Consider the following 16,905-nt stretch of genomic DNA (forward strand, 5'->3'; position numbering starts at 1 on the left):
CTCCTACACATAAGCCTAAAATTGTTTTCAGTTTCTAAAACCATCATCTGCATATTTATTAAGCCTGGAAGAGATGTGAGCTCAAATGCTTTGGGAGGTTGTTAGTTTGTTTTACAACAAAAGATATCTTTAAAACTGAACTCCAAAAACTCCTCCATTGTCCAATCAGCAGGCAGTAAATTGGAAAATAACACTACCATATACCTTAAAGCAAGCCAGTGTTATTTTTTTGCATTCGGCTTGCACATGGTTTATCTTTTGCGCCCTGGCTGAACAGTTTGAAGGAAGAATAAAAGGATTGTAGGTGAGGTAAGGTTTAGGGGGGTCGGCATTGTTACTGTCCTGCATAGGCAAAGTATCAAGCTATAGTTTACTTTCAATACAGACACATTTGAATTCTTTTTTTTATTACATATCTCTAGCTAAGCTATATAAAAATACACTAAGAGGACTGGAATATGAAGAATGAAAAAAGGGTAAATCAGAAACAATAAAACAAGTGAGGAAGGGGCAAGGATCAGCTAGGAAATGACCCTCCTAATATGCTGCAGCTTCTCATGCACATTGTGGGAAACTTACAATGACATTAAAGTGAGCAGTTCAGCAAAGATTATATTAATCTTCACAGTATCATACATGAAAGGATGAAAACCCTTACTGCAAAAGAGATTCAGAACCCCTAGCAGAAGACACTGGGCATCTGGCTACCTGGATATTGCCAGGCTGTGGACCCAGGCCCTCAGAATAATATGAATCAATCACATCAATAATAGCTATGCACATTGTAATAAATCTAGGAAAACACATGCATATGACTGAAAATCAGAGTGGTGATCTTTACCTCAAAGCAGAGACAGTGACAATAACTCACCATTTAGCAATCATTATCCTTAGATGTATGTAATACACAAAATGAAGGAATCACAGGGTGCAAGGGTCAGCGATATGTGATAAACAGGGTACCATGGTCAGGAGTGTTTTAATGTTTACGATGCATGCTTAATTAACAGGTAACACACATGTTAATGTGCAAACGAAAATATTTTCCACAAAGCAAATCTGCCCCACCCCAAAAATACAGTTTTATCCCCTCAAATATATATATACCTGCCCCGTCACCATTACACAGCTCTGCTCCCTTCAGTCTACTGTTATTAGAACAGATGTAACTGTAAGGTGGTATGGAAAGGTTTTCCTTGAAGGTAAATTCCTGCATAGCCTCAGGGGCAGTTTTTTTTTCCATGAGCAACAAAAAGTTCCAAGATTACTATCCTGCCCACCTGTGCCACCCAGTACTTAGTGTTTCTCCCCCTGGCAACTGTTCATGGCCACAAACCATGCCTCATAAGTTTTGGAGATAGGGAAGAGGAATACTTTTTTAGAATGTAGGCAAATGACACCCCCGACACACTCTTATCTTGAGGACCATCATTTTTTTTAAATATTTCTTTATTGGCAGAAATAAAGATACAAATATACATACAAAACAGGCAGCATTATATCAAATATAACATATTCTGCCACTTCACCATTTTCTATTTTTCCAAACAGAAGAGTCAGATCAACAAAATCAACGAATCATAACCAATAACAAAACATAACCAATATTTTTTTATGCATAAAAAATATTTGGGTAAACCCACAAGAGCTTTTTTCACAACTACATTTCATTTAAAACTTCAGACTAACAAATAGAATAATTTAGAGGCTGGACAGAGAGATGTATATATCTCCTAGATCAGCGGTCGCCAATCGTGGTCCACAAGAAACTTTTGGTGGTCTGGGGCACTGGCCATTGCTTCCCCAAGCGGAGTCAGGAGAAGGACCACAGTAGCCCGGAGACATTGCAGGCTCAAAGCGGTAGGCGGGCTGTGTCTCTGGACAGGCTCAGACCTGCGATGGGGGAGTGGTCAGGTTCTGGCATCATGACGTCACTCAGGGGGAAGTTTCTTGCCCTTTGAGTGACACACAGCTCCCCGTGCATGCATGGTCCCGAGCCCATGAATTTAGTGGTCGAAGTCCAAAAAGGCTGGCGACCTCTGTCCTAGATTGTAAGCTCTTTGGGGCAGGGTCCTCCCCTCCTCCTGTAACATTGTCTGTATCTGTCTGTCAATTGCAACCCCTATTTATTGTACAGTGCTAATAATAAAAATAATAATAATATTAATAATATTCCAAACTAATGAACAACTGAGAAGAAAGAAGAACACAGGACTTGGTTCTTAAGGGTGGAAGGTCCCTTCGATTCAGGGGCATTTTGGAAGTATGCACTCTGATTTTGTAATTCTAAAAAAACTATCTAAAAAAAATGGTATTTAGTAGTTTTCCCTTCGAGTCATCATTTGTAGGTATACTTAGCAGAATGGACAACATGTCTGTTGTGAAAATGTCAACTGATCTTGTTAGTGTGATACTAAGGCTAGTTGGTCTCCTAAGGTAGGTGAAAGCCAGCAAACAACAGTGGACGTGGGTAAGGAGGAAATATAAACCCATTCCTGGTTTTTGTACAGGTAAAATCAAGACACACATGATGTGTTGAAACCAGTACATCCAACGGCATCCAGTTCTGTCTTGAACATGTCTGGAGTGGAGTGGTACCTCATAAACCTATGTACTTGTTATTGCAGCACCTACTCGTTGTATTTACTCTCACTTTCACCTCTGTGTAAATATTTAGTCAGTGTATTCTATGTAGCTTGTAAAAAAGGTCAATAACACTTGTTATGGGTTAACTAGACAGTTTGACCAAGAAAATCATTATACTGAGGCTGAGTTCTGAGTTAAAATAAATTGCACGAAAGCTTTTTATTGCAAGGACATCTTTAGACCTACAGTAGTTTACACACTGTCATAAAAATAACCTAGCAAAGAAAAGTTACTATAAAAGTTATGTGGACTGGATGATGTTTAAAACAAAGCTTTTTCTAAACTAAATGGTTGTCAACACCATCAGAACTGGCTGTAAGCCTACATATTCCGGAAGACAAAGGAAGAGGTCAACAGCTGGCATGCCTACATCTAAATACAAATGACCTTGGCAGTGCTGGGCATTGTGCCTTTCACCCTAGGTAAAAAGGACAAAGTGGGCCCCTCCAAATACCTATAAACTACTTTTTTGTCTGTCCTTTTTTTTTTCAGTGCCTGGCCTGGCACCTGGGTACTTATCCCTGCTTCCTTTATTCCAGTAACATTTATTCCTACTCTTATGTGTAAGAATATATGTATATTTTTTCCGTCAAACAAAAAGCAATGTTCTCATTTGTGGCCTGGCCTGGCACCTGGGTACCTATCTCTGCTTCTCTTCTTCCAGTCACTTTTATCCTTTATGTTCTTTACATGTAAGCTCTTGCAATGCTCTTCCAAGTCCAGTATAACAATGCTAGAGAAAAACATTTAGGATTTCATTCGTTAGGAGTCTAAATACATTTTAACTTCTACCTGTGCCACCTGCTCTGATTATGGCTTTTACTATGAATTTTGCCTTTGCCCAGCTTGGACAAGCCAATCTCAATGCTTCTGTTAGGAGACACTTATCTAGCCGGCGATCCCATGCTGTGCACCACCGCAGCGTCACACCCTTTATATTCTGTTCAGTGATGTGACTTGCAGCAGCAAGGAGAACAAGGAAACAGCAGCATCTCCTGCTTCCCTTTAGCCGTGCAGCCTGAGATGTAATTTCTAGGCATCTCTAGCACACACTCTCAGGCTGTGCACAGTTGCAGGGTATTTTAGAAGCAGATTAGTCCCTGGCTTCATTCTGCCCTGCCTCAAGGACTTTATAGTTGTCTGTTGTAGTGTTAAGCCGTGCTGATGTGCTGCTGTAATATTTGTGTATGTATTATTTGTTAAAGTTATTGTTGCTGACCCTGCCTGTTTCTGACCCTGAGACTGTATCCTGTCTGGACCAACCATGTGCCTTTGACCCTGACTACGCTTTGTCTTTATGCTTGGATACCTTGTCTGGTGGACTCACTACCTGTATATCACATCTGGCCCTATATTCTGGACATGTCTATGCTGGAATCCTTTAAATCAGTGGTCGCCAACCGGTGGTCTCCGGGGTCAGAAGAAAGACTCCGCTGAGGGGGCGCACCGGCTAGAGCGGCGGACCAAGGCCCGTACAGATCACAGGCCCAGGGAAGTGGGTGGGTTGTTTCTCTGACATTATAGCGTCACTCTGGGGGATGTTTCTTCCCCTTTAAGTGACACACAGCTCCCTGCGCACTGGCGGGCAGGAGCCGGTAAATTTAGTGGTGAATGGGACCGAAAAGGTTGGCGACCACTGCTTTATTTTGCTTTATCTGTGGACCCTGATATTCTGTCAGTCTTTCTCGAGACTGAAGAGTACTGATGCTGGACCAGGGCCTTACTTACAACTTCCATCTAGAAAGACTACATAGCCAACTGTGTACCTCATTTCTGATGTTACCATATGCTTCTACACCTGTGCCCAACAAATTTTTATTATTGTCAATACAGAAGATTCGTCCAATAATGTGCCATTAATTAGCTAAATTCTTCTTTACCTTTATGCAATAAGTAAACCATTCTGACTCTTCTCTGTATATGCTATTATTAGTTCATAGGGCCCTGTTTTATTAGATATCACGTAGGTATTTTTATAAACATTCTCCTGTACTATACATAACCAGTCAGAAAACAAGTCCAACGTTAATGATCCTTCACTAGATGAACAGATATGAGTTATTACAGTCAGTAAAATATCTCTTAGATATGACCGTGTACCAGATATAACTAGACACAACTGACATGGACAATCCAATGAAAATATGCACCAGACACTGACAGCCAGTGGATGGCAAAGATTTCTGGAGCCTTAAAGTGGAACTAAAGTGAAAATAAAAACATGACACTTACCTTTGCTTACACAGATCCTTCGATCCCTCCGGAGCTGTCTTCCATGTGGTCATGTGTCGTCCTGGTTTCTTGCTTCGCTCTGGCGTTGAGGAAGCGCCGGGCACCACCATTTTCTTCCTTCTTCCTGTGTCTTCTGCCTACATCATCTAATCTCGCACTGCGCACCCTGGAGATCGGGTGACATATGCAGCTGTATTGGAGAAAAAAAAAATCTCACTGCACATGCATAAGATTGGTACCTTTCATTTTTATTGACTGAAAAGTCCCTTCTACTGCCACAGCGGTAAAGACAGGATGGGAGGGGCTTTGCTTTTTTTTTTAGAATGAGGCATTCAATGAGAACAAAAAACATTTTTACTTGATCCACCCTTCTATTTAACCTCCCTAGCAGTAACCCCGAAAAAAAAGAAAAAAGTTGGTAAAAGCGGTAACCCCGAGTCACACTCATGGTAGGTAATCCTATGGGAGGTATTAGTAAATATAGCGCTTACCTGATCCGCTGGGGTCCCGGGTCGTCCATCGCCGTCACCAGGAAGTTCCCGATGACGTTGATGCCTGTGTACGTTGCTGGCGGGGCGGGGCAAGAAATTCAAAATCCATTTGTATTGCATTCAATACAAGATAACTGTATTAAATGCAATACATTTGATTTATATGTGTAAAAGCAATACATTTTTTTAAAGAACATTTATTTTACAGTATATATAATAGTATGAGTATAATGTGTATATATATATTTTTTTTTTTAATTAAAAAAAAATAATTTTTTTTTAATTTATAGATTTTTTAATTTATTCAATTTATTATTTTTACATGATTTTGTGTTTCAATTTTTATTATACTCATACTATTATACTGTAAAATAAATTTTCATGAAAAACAAAAAACTGATTATTTTAATTGCATTGTATTTGTCCCCAAACATAGCTGCTGTAGTTAGCTTTACATTTTTTAAATGCGTTATTGCTATATTTTGTATTACTGTATTAAACTAGAGACTTGGAGAATAGCCACTAGACGAAGTGCATATTTGTTATTACAAGCCTCACTGCTAAAAATTCGATATCCCATGCTTACTAACCGCACAGAGAGTGTATTGTTTTCCATGAGTCAGCTCACCTATGGGCTTGCATTGTGAGAAGGAGCAAGTCAAGCACTCCAACACAAGAAGCATTATGTTTGATCATTTTTATCTACTCCAGCCTCTTTACGTTACATTCTATGTGCATTATATAGCCATGCATTATATAGCTCAGACCTGCGACGTGAGAGTGGGCAGGTTCTGACATTATGACACCACTCTAGGGGAAGTTACTTCTCTTTGAGTGACACACGGCTCCCTGCACATGCGCGGTCTAGAGTCCGTGCACTTAGTGGTCCGTAGATCCGAAAAGGTTGGGGACCACTGCCCTAGAGAAGCTCAGAAGTGAAAAATATCTCCAGAGATAAAAAGCTCAGCCAGCAGAAGCTCCATAGAAGGCAAAACTTCTTGAGTCTCAGTCAACTCCTCCTCAAAAACCATGTTGAGTTAAAGTGTTGCTTTCCCCCAAGTAAATTAGTACAGCGTGAAAGGAAAAAAAAAACAAAACTTTACAACATGCAGCTAACACCTCCAAGACACTAGGCTTTTTGTTTAATGAAAGCCATACATTTTTAGAAATAGTTCCATGGTAAAGCATATATGAGATTTTAGTGATTGAGTTTGGATCTATTGTATACACAGACTCATAGAATTGGTTTCCTTATTTCTGCATGTTTTAGTAAAAAATATTAAAATCTATTCATTACCATATTTCAATTTAGGGTTCTAGTTAAATCTCTGAAAACCTTTGCAAAAATTGCAAATTATACTAAAGCCTAATACACCTCATAGTGATTGTTTCCAACTACAGCAAGAATGAAGATGCTCTGCAGACAGTTCTGTTCAGTGAACAGAAGAAGGGGGTGGTTGAATGGAAGGTGCCCCTATGCATTGTTACCAATAGAAAAAATCGAGCTGTCCTTAGCATCTGCCATTTAAAGACCAATTAGGCAATGTGGAACACTAAATGAGGACATGGGACATGGGACAGCTGAAGTTTTCACTAGACTTTTACTTCAGATGATCATGAACGAAAACTAACTTTATTAGGAGGGAACAATGTATGATCATTACTTGATTTGTTCAGTGCCTCGCTGAGCAAATAAAAGGCCAGAGAAACGAAAACACTCTTATCAATCTTATCAACCTTGTGTGGCAATAAGGAGGTATTTATATTGTTTTTTTCCTAGAAAAGCTCATAACCTTCCAGGAGATCATACAAAAGTCCAGTGATTATAGGCAGAAATGGAGTGATGGACAAGATACTGTATTACTTTGTGCACAGGCAGACAATAATGACCACACTATTGCCTCACGGAAAGGCCAAGGGACAAATGCAGCCAGCAAGTGGTTTCCAATAACCTGCTAGCTAGAAGTAATATAATTTGGAATTATTAGGTCTTCCTATTATGCAAAAACAATTTTTTTTAATTTGAATGTAAGTAGATCTGAACAAAAAAACTCTGAAAATAACTCAACATCTGGGGCTTTAGAGGCCAACCATAATCAAATTGAACATGTAGCTTATCAAAACTTTAAATCTTTATTAGAACAACATTAAAAAGATAAATGTTAAAACCATATAAAATGTGCGATAGATATAACTAAATACTCGTGTCTAGGTTGCCCACATATATGGGGGAAAACCTTGCTGATTTCAACTCGTTTTACGGAATAAATCCGCTTCTTCAGGAAAAGACAGAAGACAGAGACAGAAATATCTGGTTTCTATGGCAGTAGTGTAGCAACTATAATTTAAAACCCCCATATATTTATAAATTAATTTTATAATTTAAAATTAATAGTGATACTGTGATTCACCTCACTATACATGATTCTCAATCAATTTTCAATCCCCTCTTGTAATGTTCATAGCAATGAGCTTGTGTTGTACTCTGTTTTCTGATTCTGAATGGATCGTGTTACTGCTCTGGCATGCCTGCATCTAGCCTCCCCAGATGCTGAAAGCGGTAACCCCCAGTCACACTTGGGGTAACTAAAACAGTGAAAACCAATAGTAAATAGAACGTTACCTGATCCGCCGGCGTCCTTCCCATCTCCTTGCTTCCTACAGCCGGTGTCCTCTGCATCTGATGAGTTACCCAGGAGTTCCCGGTGACGTCGGTGTGTGCAGCCGTTGCATCGGTGTCGCGGCGGGAATTTCACGTTATTTTGTATTACATTCAATACAAAATAACTGTATTGAATGCAATACAGTGGATTTATATGTCTAAAAGCTGTACATTGTCTTTCATGAAAATTTATTTTACAGTATAATAGTATGAGTATAATATTTATTTGAAATGTTTTTTTTTTTTTTATTTAATTTATTTAATTTTTTATTTTGACATGATTTTGTGTTTCAAACTTTATTATAATCATTCCATTATAATATACTGTAAAATAAATTTTCATGAAAAACAATGTACAGAAATGAACTATCCTGGAGGTTAAAGATAAAACCATTTTCAGAAATTGCCACAGCTATCACCAGAATGGTGTAAAAAATCCCCCTCAACCTTTTATTCCAGTGTAAATTTTAAAATCTTGGATGGAAGATGGTCAGAGGCACAAATGTAGATGGTTACTCCACATCTAAAAGGTATTTCAACAACCCTACACAACATACACACTCTGTCCAAAACAAATACGTTTTGGCTTTACATACACCTTAATTTACCAATTCAATTCAAGTTTTTTTATTAGTAAAAAAAATAAAAAATTTAAATTATTAAATACCTAGGTCAGATCCACACAGGAGTTTTTGGTGCCAGTCTTTGGCAATCCTTATTGGGAAGGGTGAAGGTAACCAATGAAGAAAGTACAGCAGGAAAGAAAAGTTGACTAAGGTCTTGTTTGGACTAGTGGGAAGAATGTGTGTAGCTCATGATGCCTGGCACCTTACCAGCCATCACCACTGCCCTGGTTTGAGTGAATTGTACTGAGCTGTTCTTTGTGGCCCTATTTATTTCTATGGGCAACCACGGGTAAGGTGGTACATATAGCGCCTTAACCGGGGGCACAGTTCAGGGGTGTGAGGCAGCAATGGCTGCACCACAACCTGAATGCCAGTTTGAAGTGTCCCACCAAGATGGTGATTCGTGATCTACAACAGTCCCACAACACTGTGGGACACAGCAATTCTCTGCAACAGTCTACTATGCGCCATTATTGTTGGAAGGGTGCAATGTGGCGCTCATTCTCCCCCCCCCCCCCCCCCCACATAGAACTGCGCTCTGGCGCTTGAAACGATCTCTAACACTAATTTCCATTGACAAATATTAAGAATTTGTACTAGGTTTACAGGGATGTGAGGCAAAAATAAAAAGGAGAGAATAATATTTTGGAGGGACAAACCCACTTTTTGCCATGCTGTATCTCAAGCCTTTTAGGAATCCTGTAATATCCTTGAGCTAGGTTATCTTTTCTTTCTGTAGTCAGATAGCTAGCAATAATTTAGCAGTGTGCTCTATCACAGACTTATGTCTTTAATGTCAGTGCAGGACAGTTCGTTCATTGTTCATGCAGGAGTCATGAAAGTTCTATGAACTCAGTGAAATGAGCTATAACCACAGGGGGCAGGAAGGATTTCTAAAGGCAACAATTAGCAACTCAAAGAGAGTAATCATAGAAAGATAGATACAGAGAGACAAAGGAATATTGTTTCTTTACTATTTTACATTTTTTTGTAAACATTTTTTTAGCAAATAAATGCTAAATAAACTAAAAATATATTAAATTCTCAATAGTAAAGAAAATACTCCATACATAGGAATAATGATCATAAATTCTGGGGATGTAGAAAACAAAAAATGGAAAGTGTCATCTTCACAGAGACAGTTGTGACTTTTGTGTCTTAAGTATCCTAAAGTGAAAATTCTGCTTGCAAAATTTGTGAGCAGGCAGAAATTGCAGGTATTTATTGCAGAAAGGGATAGGCCATGTCTCTTCTGTAACAAAACATACTTACCTGCCTGATCACTGCCTTCCTTATGATACCAGGATATGGTATTATACATCCCTTGGCGCAGGTGGGACTGAATGAACTCCCACAAGCATGCCCATGAGTTACGTCACCCCAGACTGGCCGATCAAGATGGCTGTAGATCAAGTATCCCAGATACAAGTCACAATTTTTTGTGTACCTTAAAGACAGAATGGAATTGTTTTACAAAATAAATATAGTCCGTTCACCTAGTACCTTCCAGGAATATTTCACTTTGCTTAGTAAATAGGATGAAGCGCTAATGATCTCAACTATTCAATCACATGCAAGGAAAAAAATGGCACAAGATTTCAAGCACATAATTGAGTATTTTTAGTAAAGTGAATTTTGACCACATTTATTGTGCTAAGTGAATTATTTTTTGCTGGATGAAAATTCACCTTGACAAGTGTACAGGCTAAGTTTCTTCAGCCTCAATGTATCTGCAAGGAAGTTTGGTCCTGATGGTGGCACCCTGAAAGGAAGTGCTAGGACAAAGATGAAAACAATGTGTACTACACATCTGCAATACATGTACAATTCAACGTAAATTCCAGTTTGCAAAGGTGCATCTTTTTTTTCTAGCTAGTGTATTGTAGGAGTTAAAACCCTCTATCAGTTTTTTGCTTTCTGTGTCCCATTGGGTAGATTTCCCTTTATTTTCTGTCTTGGAAATGCAAAAGGAAAATATAAAGAAATTTCTCCAGTGAACAGAATTCCCTTCTTAATAGTCGGCCAAAAAAATGCATGCATGCAAACTGCATGTTCAGAAAAATTGTACGCTTTGTACTGCATGATTGCATAGTGTTGCTTGGCCTCTGGCCTTTCTGATTATGTGAACAGAGACTTTCTTCTGGTTGCTGTTTGCATGGCATTAAACTTCTACATATATGGCCTGTGGATAGGCTGCTGAAGTGCCAAATAATGCTCTATGACCATGGCTATTCCCCAAATACAGATCGTGGATCAGATCATGCGGGTAAATATATGGTATGAGCTGAGTGCTGAATGTGTCATTTCAAAATGTTACCTATTGCCAGAGACATGAAAACCAGTACTGTGTCTCCTTAGGAAGAAGTAACAAGCTAACAAAAAAGAGCCCCCTCTCTGCTGCTGTTACTTCCATCACCAGAGATGATTTGGGGCAACATGGGACTCTAGGAAAGGTAGCAGATTTCACCTATCTTGTCAAATGACAATAATGTTTGAAAGAACCACAAAGCAGATGCCCCATTGTATCATCTATAAGGATGTGGCCCTTCAAACATCACCCAAAAGCAAAAATCCAATTTAGTCATCTTCCTGATGTACAGAAAGAATGTAAAGGTTGTAGCTGGACCCCTGGATAATCCCTGGGCCCTAGGCTGCTGTTTAAGTTTTCTTGTGGTTGACTCACCAGGTTACTTTTGTTCTGAAACAATATTCATGCCCAAAATATTTGCTCTTGCCATTAAAGTACAGGAAATATATTGCTGTCCATTGCAGCTATTCCTACGGCTTGTGGCTTTTCTTCTTACTCAGAGGTCCTCCTTAATACCGCTTCTTGCTTCAATATTGGGGCTTCAGACAATTTAATTTCCGTAGCTGTGTCCTGTGTTATTACAGGTGTATTACGCAGTTTCACCGCTGATGTCCTTTATTTCTCAGGCAGTAATATTAGCAAACACAGTGTTTTTCTGTTCTTACCTACTAATTTTCCACAAGGCTGAAGGGTGTCATTACAGTGATTGGAAGGAGGGCTTTATAGGGGTTGCAAATATAAGGAACACGCAGGCTGCAGAGAGTCAGTTCCTGAGACCAACACAGAGAACCCAAGATGGCCAGGTGTCTTGTTGTAGGACTGGCGGTAACATGCAGTAAGAACAATTCTCTACTTATTTTACCAAAATTTTTTGTGTATAAGATACATAGAGAGGGGTAATTTTGATTCTATTTTTGACAATTGCTTAAAAGCTCATACAAGCATACCACCTGATCATAAGATTATTGAGTGCTGTGAAATCTCAGAGAAGATCCAGTACCTTTTGCCACCAATACATCAGCTACACAACCTGGTGGGCATGATCTTTTACATTGTAATTTAGTGTTAGGGATAAGGGTTTCTCCTATTTTTTTTCTGTCTCTAATTTCCCATGATCTCTGTGTTTTGTTTTTACTTATCGTCCTCCATGTGCCTCTTTGTTGCCCCTGTAAACTTATCACAGGTCAGCTGTATTGGTTTTCAGAATGTGGCACCCAAGGTGCTGTACAAGGGTCTGGTGGTAGTATTGCAAAGAGTCATCAGGAATCCTACCTCCTAGCCCTTGTGTCTAAATATTCTTTTTATGACTCACAATGGAAAAGTATTTAGGTAGGGAAAACCCTGACCTTCATCCCCCAAACACCCACACAAACTTTTTGGTTGCTCGAACATTGCTGTGCAAGCAAAATAGTGTTATTAACAGGGGTCAGGGTCACCAGGTATTTAAAAGGTAAAATTTCACATTTTTTAAAATTTTATCTACCTTAATATCCATTGTTTTTAAATTATGTTTAACTTTACTTTGGAGGGAATAATTGTACTTTAATGTTGCGGTAAGGGTTGTCATTAAATTTAATAGTTAGGTGGATAAGGAGACACAAATACAAAGGAAACCTGTTCCTTTGGGGACTTTTAAGGCAGCAAAAACAATTATAATAAAAACAAATTTATTGGATCATTTTTAAAAAAAAATAAAAAGACACATAAAAACACAGCATGATATAACAGTTACAACCTCCTGGTGGAGTGGATTTTTACCTGTTAGATGTGTTGAAACACCCTTTACCTATACTCCACACTTATTGTGCACTTACTCCACACTTAGAATGTACAATATATGGATATACCAGGAGGTTGTAACTGTGATATCATGCTGTGTTTTTACGTGTCTTCTATTTTAAAAAATATGATCCAATAAACTTGTTTTTATTAATATAATTGTTTTGCTGCCTTAAAAGTCAGAGTTTCTTTGTTTTTGTGTCTCCTAGAATATATTACGGTAGATGTGGTAGCTTTTTAACATATGAAGGATTGAAACCTTTTGCCTTGTTGTTTTAGTTAAGTGGATAAGATACAGGGTGTACAGGGTGTTAGGTGATAAGTTAGGGTTGGTTAATTGTTTATCTTAAAGGTTACAGTAGGGATTTAAGTTGGGAAAATGTTACAAGTTAAAATGAACCTGTTGCTTGCTCTACATGCTTGCCGAGAGAAGAAATAACTGCTAATGACTTACTGATGCCAGATATTGGTGGATGGTATCTGGTATCCAGTGGCCAGAATTATCCCAAATGTGGAGAACTGGCAAAATTTAGGGACTATCCACGAGACACTAGGCAACTCTGGTACCATTTATAATGAGCATGTATGGTTTAATGTCTCTTCTTGTCTTGCAGTCATTGCCCTGGTCACCAGCACCCCAGCACAATTTGATGAAATGATTAAAGTGACCACCATCATTTATGGCCTAGCTAACTTCTCTGATTATGGCTGCCACTGTGGAGACAACAACGGAGGAAGACCAGTGGATGCTATTGATTGGTAATATTTCTGTTTCTGGATCAAATAATGTATTGGGCTTTTTTATAAAAACTCCTGCATGTTATAGTCAGCCTGTTGTTGAGGTATAAGGTACTACAGTGGTGCCGTTAGCATATCTATTGTATAATAGATCAATCCCCAGTATTTTTGGTAAGTCAAGTGGGCATTTTGCTACTGATAGGGCATTTTGACACTGACCCGTCCTGACCTAAATGTAAGTGTGAACATAGCTCATGTTCCTCACATTTGTAATAAACATAAATAAACTTGTATCTTGTAACTTGTATCCTCTAGGTGCTGCCATGAACAGGCGTGCTGCCACAACGAGGCTGAATTGAGAGGCTGCAACCCTGTGATCCAGGCCTATCGCTTCTATACCGAAGAGGAGCAGAGGGTTAAATGCCGTAAGTGTCCTGGAGATACCATTACATCATACTATCATGTTGGTGGTGCTTTTGGGCAACTTTATAGCAAACACATTCATTATGTTTTCAATTCTAACTACTATCACATCCTTTTATAGGACTTACCTTGCTTTGTAAATGTAGATTCAATATTCTAATATATTCAAAAGCAAGTGCTTGGCAAATGTTTATGCCCAGTATCATGCACCCACTAAATGAAAGGTCGGATCTATTGTACAACAATTGCCACTGACAAGACAAGCAGCTGGAATTGGTCTGAGAAAGGGTTACATTGCTTAAAGTGGAACTGAACTCAAAAAGTTAATATTTGCTATGGTATAGGTAACATATACAAATGTTTATTGTGCCTTTGTGGTTCCATAAGAAATGTTCAGTTTGTATGCAAGTGTACCCAGGTTTTCCCATCTACAGCCCCATAAGCAGTAAATCCGCTGTGTAAGTTCTCACACACTGTTCCCTCTAAATGTGAATCTTTGTGAGCTGGTTTGGAGTGAGGTTTGGTAATGTCAGTGTTGTACTGCTCAATGTTCTCCTTGCTGGAGGCTCCAACATGAGGACACAAAGCCCTGCCTCTAAAAAGATGGCCACCTCTATACAGACACATAGTGCAGAACAAAACATTGTAAGTCAATGAGGAGAAGATTAAATGCAGAGAGACCACCACCAGTACTAGTCCCTTGCCTGCCTTTGGGGTACAGCTTCCATAATTCAGTTTCTCTTTAACTGCAGTCAGGGTGCAATCTCATTCTGCATATTGTCTAAAATAAATAAACATTTTGGCAGCAGAACCAGTTCCAAAATATGGCTTTATATTTAGCTATTTGCTCGTACTTTGGTAGGACAGTTTCAATCACACAATATGGTAACTGATCACAGATTGAAAGTTCCGTATTCTGTACTCTTTTTCACCATTCTATGATCAGCAGTTGATGATAATTTTATATGACACCTCTATATTTTTGTCTCCAGTGAAAGCTCGTGATCGCTGTGAGAAGATGGTCTGTGAGTGTGATGAAAAGGCTGCAAACTGTTTCGCAAAGGAGCTGGAGGATTACAATGTATATTTCCGAAACATCACATCCCTTGGAGTGTGCAGAGGGCCAAGGCCTTTCTGTTAGAGAACACCCCACTGGCTCATGACTTATATTGCTTGCTTCGTAGACTTAGCTATTGTGTTAGTGCAAGTGCAGAAAGGAAACAAAATTGGGTATTTCCCCCATAGGCTTTATGTTATATCGTGTGGCAAAGAGCACTCAGATTTTGGTTAGGATTCTTTGCACATAAATACTATTATGCAGCTTCAAAACGTCACTGTTGTATAAATATATTTGTTCTGTTGAGTTTGTGGCAATAGCTACAGTTGTAGGTACAATTTCAACAGATAAATACATAGGATACCATCTTTGGCACCCTGAAAATGCTAGTTGGCCATCTCTGCTAATACTTTATGTTCAAGTAGACGTGGAACAAGTTTGCATTACATGAAGCATGAGCTCCTAATCTGCAAGTTTTCTTAGGATCAGCATGGCAAATAATATTTATCATCAGCAATAGTATCCCACATATCTTTCTTTTGGTAGGTGTCCTTTAAGTGCCACAGAAATATTGTTCACATCCCATAACCTGGGGTGCAATAGAGTGAGTTTAATTAGGTTTATGACAGTTGCATTTGTGATAGAAAGACCTTAGTTGGGGCTAAAAAAAAACCCATGTGCACATTCAGTTTAAATTAGCTAAATCTATTCTAGGTGTATTCTTTGGAAAGCAGTTACAGCCTGAGCAGAAAATCATGTTGCCTGCCAGCATGCTGCTCTCTAAGGGGAAGCAGTGGTCTCTCTGTAAGGCTCAGTCAAAGCTAGATCTCTCCAATCATTAGAAAGTGTGAACTTTGCTGGATGCATATCAGGGTTGCTCAGAGTTTGGATTCAGGATTACTGGAGGAAGCAAACCCATTGCTACCTAAATATCCCATTTACAGTTCAGATTAGGCTTAGCAAAATGTGAAATTCAAAGACCTCCATTGCTGCCCTATAGATCTGGCAAAGCATGGGGCACATGAGACTTCTACAATGAGACCAGTGCTTTCATTTGTTTCATGATTGTGTTAATAAAGGCTACTGAAAGGGGAACCTATCTGTGGGCACTGAGGCTTTTACGCTGAACTGGGCATTACTATTAGAGATTTGGGTGGCTTGAATATATAGTTTTTTTTTTTCCTTAGATTTGTTAACATATGTATCAGGATCATGATATATCAGAAAGCTGTAGAGTATCTTGTGGTATATTAAGATGTATTCTGCAAAAAAAAAATGAATCTTTTTATTCGTAACCTCATACAAAGAAGAAAGACGTTTCCCTCTAGACCTATAACCTTAGTCCCAATCATTGACATCAAGAAGTAACAATGTACAAATAAACGTCTTGGTAATGGTTAAGGTCACAAAATGTCCCTCTTTGTCTCGGTAATTACCATAAACTCTGCAAAATATAGATATAACATTAAATAAACTGCTCTGTTCATATTTGTCTTTTGTGCATTCAAACTTGTCTGGAATGTCCAGCATTGTTAAATGTTTCCAGGTTGCAAATAATAAAAAACTGGCCCAGTTTCTGTACTTGTTTTTATTGGAATAATAAATATGCCTAAATAAAACATGCATGTGTGTCTAGATGATATGTCTGAGGTTAAAAACACAGTTTATTTGTGGGTAATTTTGATGGAGTATACTACTTGCTGCAATTAACCTCTTAGTGGAGATTTACTAGCCCTTTCTGTCTTGTCATAATTTTCTAATTGGAGCTGCATACATCAGTTTAGTGTTAAAACTTAAGGTTAGAACTTCTCTTCAGATTTTTATTTTTGCGTGTGTCTCCATTGGGAAGCACAGTTAGCTTAGTGGCTAGCAATCCTAGCAAAATCCTGGCCAGGACACTATTTGCATAGAGCTTGTGTTTTCTCCAAGTTAGTGTAAGTTTC

General features: G+C 38.7%; 1 protein-coding gene across 1 annotated transcript; it reads left to right on the forward strand.

Moving 5' to 3' along the window:
• Positions 1-11,722: 11,722 nt before the first annotated feature.
• On the forward strand, positions 11,723-16,537 carry LOC140341142 (phospholipase A2 homolog otoconin-22-like). The gene is made up of 4 exons (XM_072426697.1): positions 11,723-11,800; positions 13,359-13,503; positions 13,798-13,907; positions 14,898-16,537. Exons 1-4 carry the CDS (start codon positions 11,761-11,763, stop codon positions 15,044-15,046), a joined length of 444 nt encoding a protein of 147 aa, XP_072282798.1. The 5' UTR covers positions 11,723-11,760; the 3' UTR covers positions 15,047-16,537.
• Positions 16,538-16,905: the final 368 nt, after the last annotated feature.

This window comes from Pyxicephalus adspersus, chromosome 11, assembly GCF_032062135.1.
Source record: "Pyxicephalus adspersus chromosome 11, UCB_Pads_2.0, whole genome shotgun sequence".
Classification (NCBI taxonomy): domain Eukaryota; kingdom Metazoa; phylum Chordata; class Amphibia; order Anura; family Pyxicephalidae; genus Pyxicephalus; species Pyxicephalus adspersus.